The sequence below is a fragment of the Panthera uncia genome (assembly GCF_023721935.1).
Source record: "Panthera uncia isolate 11264 chromosome B3 unlocalized genomic scaffold, Puncia_PCG_1.0 HiC_scaffold_1, whole genome shotgun sequence".
NCBI classification, from domain to species: Eukaryota; Metazoa; Chordata; class Mammalia; order Carnivora; family Felidae; genus Panthera; species Panthera uncia.
The window spans coordinates 39,179,333-39,187,047 of NW_026057582.1; the positions used below are offsets into that span (position 1 = coordinate 39,179,333).

General features: G+C 35.3%; 1 protein-coding gene across 7 annotated transcripts in view; it reads left to right on the top strand.

The window, feature by feature from the left end:
* Positions 1-7,715, top strand: part of CB3H14orf39 (chromosome B3 C14orf39 homolog) — a 52,921-nt gene that overhangs the window by 40,522 nt on the left and 4,684 nt on the right. For all 7 annotated transcript variants that reach the window (XM_049611512.1, XM_049611514.1, XM_049611513.1 and 4 more), the window contains exon 17: positions 4,909-4,966. In XM_049611512.1, coding sequence (XP_049467469.1) covers positions 4,909-4,966 — 58 coding nt within the window. The remainder of the gene's footprint in view (positions 1-4,908; positions 4,967-7,715) is intronic.

A 7,715-nucleotide genomic window follows, 5' to 3' on the forward strand; every position in this document is an offset into this window, starting at 1 on the left:
GGCTCATCTTCTACTGTTTTAATGCTCAGAGAATCCTTCCTCTTGTTAAGATCTAATGAAAATTTAAAATTCCGTGACTTTTAATTCTGATTTGAAGGGATACATGCACCCTGATGTTATAGCAGCATTATCAACAATAGCCAAATTGGGGTGCCTGGGTGGCTCAGTTGGTTAAGCATCTGACTCTTGATTTCAGCTTAGGTTGTGATCTATCAGTTTGTGGGACAAAGCCCCACAATGGGCTCTGCGCTGGCAGTGTAGAACCTGCTTGGGATTCTTTCTCCCTCTTTCTGTGCACCTCCCTTGCTTATGTGTGAGTGCGCGCTCTCTCTCTTAAAATAAGTAAACATTTTTTGAAAACTAAAAAAATAAAACAAAATAGCCAAATTATGGAAGGAACCCCAAATGTCCATCGATTGATGAATGGGTAAAGAGGATGTGGTGTGTACACACACACACACACACAGACACACACACAGACACACACACACACACACACAGGAGTATTAGTCATCAAAAAGAATAAAATCTTGCCATTTGTAATGACTGAATGGAGCTAGAGCATATCATGCTAAGTGACATAAGTCAGTCAGAGAAACACAAATACCATATGATTTCACTCCTATGTGGAATTTAAGAAACAAAACAAATGAACAGGGGAGCCTGGGTGGCTTAGTCTGTTGGGTGTCCAACTTCGGCTCAGGTCATGATCTCGCAGTCTGGTCCGTGGGTTCGAGCCCTGCGTCAGGCTCTGTGCTGACAGCTCAGAGCCTGGAGGCTGCTTCGGATTCTGTCTTCCTCGCTCTCTCTGGTCCTCCCATGCTCACGCTCTCTCAAAAATGAATAAACGTTAAAAAAAAACCACAGATGAACATAGAGGAAAAAAAGAGAGGGAAACCAGAAAATAGACTCTTAATTAGAGATAAATGGGTAATGGAAATATACTTTAAATATAAAGATAAAAACTGGTTGAAAGTAAATGAATGGAAAAAGATATATCATAAAAACTAAGTGAGAGAAGGTCACAATGGCTATACTTACATCACTTTAGATAATCTTCAAGACAGAGAATATTGCTAGAGATCATGAAGGGCATTTCTTTTTTTATTTTTTTTTAATTTTTTTTAATGTTTATTTATTTTTGAGACAGAGAGAGACAGAGCATGAACGGGGGAGGGTCAGAGAGAGAGGGAGACACAGAATCTGAAGCAGGCTCCAGGCTCTGAGCTGTCAGCACAGAGGCTGATGCGGGGCTCGAACCCACGAACCGTGAGATCATGACCTGAGCCGAAGTCGGACGCCCAACGGACTGAGCCACCCAGGCGCCCCATGAAGGGCATTTCTTAAAGACAAAAGGGCCAATTCTCTAGGAAGATACAACAATGACAAATGTGTATGTGCCTAATGACAACTTCAAAATACAGAAACAAAAGCAGAGCATAAGGAAGTCAGTGTTATTGTAATAGCAATGTAATGGGACAGATGATAGCTGTACATGTGATGAACATAGCATAATGTATAAACTTGTCAATTCACTAAGTTGTACACCCAAAACTAATATAACATTGTATATTAACTATAAAAAATATTAAGAAACAAAATTGACTTAATTAAATGGAGAAATAGAAAAAAACACAAGCTTAGTTGGAGATTTTTAATAAAAAACCCCCTCTAAGCAATTGATTGAATTAGACAACATAATCAATAAAGATCTATAAAATCTGAACAACACCATCAACCCTCTTGACCTGACATTTATAGAACAACACATCCAGCAACTGCAGCTTATGCAGGCATACCTTGTTTTATTGTACTTTGCAGATACTGCTTTCTTGTAAAGGTTTGTGGTAACCCTGTGTCAGGCAAGTCTGCTAGCATCATTTTTCCAACAGCATTTGCTCACTTTTTTCTCTGTGTCACATTTTGGTAATTCTGACAATATTTCAAACTTTTTCATTACTATTTGTTATGGTGGTCTATGATCAGTAATTACAACTCACTGAAAGCTCAGATGAAGGTTAGCATTTTTTTAGCAATAAAGTATGGTATTTTAAAATTTATGTGCATTTTTTAGACATAATGTTACTGCACACTTACTAGATTACAGCAGTATAGTGTAAACACAACTTTTATATGCATTGGGAAACCAAAAAATTCTTTCGGCTTGCTTTATTATGATACATTTTTGTGATGGTCTGGAACTAAACTCATAATATTTCTGAGGTGTGCTTCTATATTCTTTTCAAGTGCTAATGGTACATTCACCAAGACCATGTTCTGAACCATAAAATGAGTCTTAATAATTTAAAAGGATTGAAATCATACAGAGTACATTGTCTGCTCACAATATAATTAAATTAGAAATCAATAATAAGGTAGAAGGAAAAACCTGAATAATTAGGTCGTAGGCCAAAGAAGAAATCATGAGAGAAATTAGAAAAGATTTTGAAATGATTACGAAAAATTCAGTGTATCAAAATTGTAGGATGTTGCCCAAACCAGAACGAAACCATAGCTTTAAATAATTTAGTTTATATTTAAATAATTCAATTAATGGAAAAGAAGAAAGGTCTAAAATCAGTGATGTAAGTTTTCACCTTGAAAATCTAGAAAAGTAAGAACAAAATAAGCCCAAAGTAAATAGAATGGCAAAATAAGGGGGATAAGAGACATTAATGAAATAGAAAACAAGCAATAGAGAAAATTGACAAAGCCAATTGGTCAGTTCCTTGAAAAAAAATTGAGAGTTTATAAAGTCATCATTAGACTGATAAAAAGATAAGACAATTTATACATTTTATGAATGAAATAGTATTATAGATTTATAGACATTAATAATAAGATAATATTGTGGAAAATAAGACTGGTGAAGGGAAACCTAGAGCAAGCAAAGTGTGGTAATGGTACAAGGATTGATAAATTGATCAGTGGTATGGGCTAAAAGTCTTGGAACTTTAAATATTCATCAGATCTTAAGAAGAGGAAGGATTCTCTGAGCATTAAAACAGTGGAAGATGAGCCAAAAGAAAATAGAAGGGTTTGGTTCCATATAAAATTGTTATATTTTAATTTCTTTTTATTTTTAAGAGAGAGGAAGCATGGGGGAGAGGGATGGAGAGAGAGAGAGAGAGAGAGAGAGAGAGAGAGAGAGAGAGAGAAGCTTAAGGAGGCTCCACACTCAGCGCTGAGCCCAATGTGGGGCTTGATCCCCCAATCCTGGGATCATGAGCTGAGTTGAAATCAGGAGTTGGACACTCAACCAACTGAGCCACCCATGTGCCCCTGTTAAAAAAAATTTTTAAAGGCAAAATGATAATGTGATATGCAATATTTGCAATAATAGTGGAAGAGATTAATATCTTTAATATATGAAGAGCTTATAGAGATTAATAAGATATATTCAAGTTCTTTAGGTGAATAAATCACGGAAAAATAATTCAAGTGACATAAAATCTCCAGGAAAAACAGTTTTCCTTATTGTCAAAAAATATAAATCTGTGCATAACAGTATTTATTCAAGTGTAATTTGTATTAGAAAAAAAAAACAGAGGTAACCTAAATGTCTAAATTGAAAGAATGATTGCAAACCAAGAAACAGACACTTAACTATAGAGAACAAACTGTTAGTTACCACAGGAGAGATGGATGGGGGGATGAGTCAAATAGGTGATGGGGATTATGCAGGGTGATGAGCACCAGGTGTTGTATGAAAGTGTTGAATCACTAAATTGTACACCTGAAATTTATATTATACTGTATGTTAACTAACTAGAATTTAAGTAAAAACTTAAAAAAAACTGTATGGTATGTTGATACAGAAGAATATTAAAATGCTATGAAAAGAATCTGGTTTTGGAAGAATAATGACATGGGAAAATGCTCATAATGCAACATTAAGAGAAAAAAATGGGTCAGAAAACTATGTTGTCATATCTATGTCATGATCCCATTTAAAAAAAAAAAACTTTCACAGAGAAAACAGACTCTTTTGGCAGCAAAACTTGATATTTCCTATTATCCTCATATTTCCTATTATTTCCTATTTCCTCATATTTCCTATTACTTTTATAGGCAAGAAAACAATACCAAGAACCTGATTTGTAAAAGGCCTTCAGAATAAAGCAAAAATTAATTAGAATTTTAGGTTATATAAGGGCGCCTGGGTGGCTCAGTTGGTTAAACATCTGACTTCAGCTGAGGTCATGATTTCACAGTTCGTGGGTTTGACCCCCCACATCGGGCTCTGTGCTGACAGCTCAGAGCCTGGAGCCTGCTTCAGATTCTGTGTCTCCCTCTCTCTGTCCCTCCCCCACTCATACTCTGTCTCTCTCTCTCAAAAAAAATAAACATTAAAAAAATTTTAGGTTATATTAATATTCCAAAGTAGGAACTATTTTTAGCACAATATATACACCTTTTAAGATTTTACCCATTGCCAGAATGAAATCAATAAGCCTTATTTTAGGCTTAATGATAGGTTTTAAAGATAGATTTCTTTTTTAAAGTACAGTAGTATCGGGGCACCTAGGTGGCTCAGTCGGTTAAGCGTCCGACTTCAGCTCAGGTCATGATCTCGCAGTCCGTGAGTTTGAGCCCCGCGTCAGGCTCTGGGCTGATGGCTCAGAGCCTGGAGCCTGCTTCCGATTCTGTGTCTCCCTCTCTATCTGCCCCTCCCCCGTTCATGCTCTGTCTCTGTCTCAAAAATAAATAAACGTAAAAGAAAGTAAAAACAAATAAAGTACAGTAGTACGCTATATAGAATGTTGCCATTAAAAAAAAAGAATGTTGCCATTTTTGTCTACTCTAATTATGCTTATTAAAAAAATTAGGGTTTATATTCAAATACAAATGTCATATTTGCTGTTCTACTGACTTCATGAGTAATATTGAATGGAAATTATTTTTCAGTTTAATGAACATTATTCTGCGGGAAATTTAAATCCTCTTTCATCACAACAAGAAATTGGTAAGTGATTTGAAGTTTGCTACATATAAAAACATGTTACTTTCTCCACTTTGTATTTAGTTTGTCTCTGATTTTTCTCAGCTAATTCTTTTAAAATTTTATTACTTCTGCATCACTCACTAATCATTTTTTGTAGTAATTTAGCTTCTTCTGTCACTACTCTACCAAATTCTCTAATATTACTGGTGAGTTAACAATTATCAAACATTATGGGTATTTTGTATTTATTATCACACTCAGTATCTTTGCAGCATGTAATATAGTTGACTCTTCTCATCCTTCTGAAGTTTTTGGGTTTCATCCTCTCTCTCTGGTGCTTTTTATTGGATCTTCTTTCTTCTTTTATCCTATGATTAATGGATTCATTCAACATATAAATATAAACATATATGTGTATACATATAGTACATTTCATATGCAGTACTGCTTTGGCTCTGATGATAGGATAGTGGACAAGAATGCAAAGTTCTCATAGGGTTTTTGTTCTAGTGGGAGAAACTGAAAGTAGACAAACGATTATATGTCAGGTAGTGCACTAAACAACAGTAGATATTGGTAGACTCACACGTTACAACTTTTAATCTTAGATTTACTTAGCTTTATAGAAAGATACAGGATAGGAAATAACAGCATGTACAGTGTCTTTATCTCATTGAGAGGCCCACCAGCTACCCAAATAATAAGGTTTCATTTGCCACATCACTCACACAAGACATGTAAAGCTACTATGGACAAAAGGCATGGTGCATAACAGAAAATCTGCAACCTCAGTTTCCCACCAGTCTTTTAATATCATTCTAATCATAAGGTCCAAAGACTGCATCCTAACTCACAGCTCACCTAATTCAGGTGCAGTCTCACACTAAACAAGGAAGACACAGCATTTACTTTAATTCCATATTTTTTAAGAAAATAGACCTATGAGAATTCCAACTTCAAGGTCATTCTTCCAGGTGGGCTTGGATCAATGCAGGCTTGATGTTTGCTTTTTACTTACTGTGGATGATCAGTATTATGAAGAAAAGTAAACGGAATAAGGGAAATAGGGAGTATTTGGATTGGGCGGTTGGTTACTCTGTTACAAGGGAGTCAGGGAAGGCATCACTAAAAGGCAGCCATTGAGCAAAAACCTGAAGGAGGTGCCAGGTACAAGCTATGTGGTTAAGTGTTCTAGGCAGAGGGTGCAAAGGTCTTGAGATGAGAGCATACTCAGCATGTGTGTTGAATAGTGGGTAAATTGGTATGATTGGAATCAAATAAGGAGTGAGAAACTGGTAGGAAATTAAATCAGAGAGGTTGGAGGGAGAGCAAACCATATGGGGCCCTAAGACAATTGAGGACTTTGGGTTTTTTTCCTAAGTGAGATGAGCAGTTTATTGGAAAGTTTTGAGCAAAGGACTGAAATGATTTAATAGGTTTTAAGAGCATTATTTGGCTACTGTATGGAGAATGGACTATATGGAAACAAGGGTGAAACCAGGGAGATTTATTAGGAAGTAATTAAAATACTACAGGTGAAAATTAATGGTGGCAAGGATAGTGGTAGTGGAAGTGGTGAGAAGAGGTTGGATTTGGTCATTAAGCTTTCTGAAGGTAGAGTTGTAAGGATTTGCTAATGGACAGGATGTAAGGATTAAGAGATAGAAATAAGGATGATACGAAGAAGATTTTGATGAATAAGAATGGAACTGCCACTTATTGAAATACGGAAGGCCATATGTTAGATACCAACAGGAGCTGGGACTTTAGTTTTGGAAGTGTTATCAACTGAAAAGCCTCTGTTAGATAGCTAAGTAAAAGTAAAGTAAGAAATTGTATATATGAATTTGGAATTCAGCAAGGTGAAGACATAAATTTTGAAATTGTCATAAATGACATTTAATGCTATGAGACCAGAATTAATATACCAATTGTAGACATTCTTTTAATTAAACCTTATTTAATAAAATTAGAATGTTAATATTCTCTCCTTTGACATTCTTATTCATTTGACACTCATTCACTTCAGCACTTTCAAATATTATAATACAGGTGATGACCAAGTTCCTATGTTCCTCCCTGACTTCTCCTAAACTTTAGGACCTTATGTTTTTAGTCTTTTTTTCCCCCAGTTTGTTAATATAATTGACATACATCACTGTACAAATTTAAGATGTACTGCATAATGGTTTGATTTACAGACGTTTTAAAATTATCACTGTAATAAGTTTAGTGAGTATCCAGCATCCCATATAGATATAATAAAAAGAAAAAGCAAAAAATTTTTTTCTTTGTGATGAGAACTCTTAGGATTTACTCTCTTAATATCTTTCCTATATATCATACAGCAGTGTTAACTATAGTCATCATGTTTTAGTTACTTCCATAGTACTTATTTATCTTAGAACTGGAAGTTTGTATCTTTTGACCACCTTCCTCCAAATTCCCCTCCCCCTCCTCCCACCTCTAGTAATCACAAATCTGAATTTTTTTTCTATGGGTTTCCCTTCCCTTTCCTTCCGTTCCACATGTAAGTGAAATCATACATCATTTGTCTTTCTCTGTCTGACTTACTTCAATTAGTATAATGCCCTTAAGGTCCATCAGTGTTGTTTTAAATGGCAAGATGTCCTTGTTTTTTAATGGCTTAATATTCCATTGTGTGTGTGTGTGTGTGTGTGTGTGTGTGTGTATGTATCTGTCTATCTATCTATACATAGATATGTATACATAGATATGTATAGATATCTATACATAGATAGATAGATAT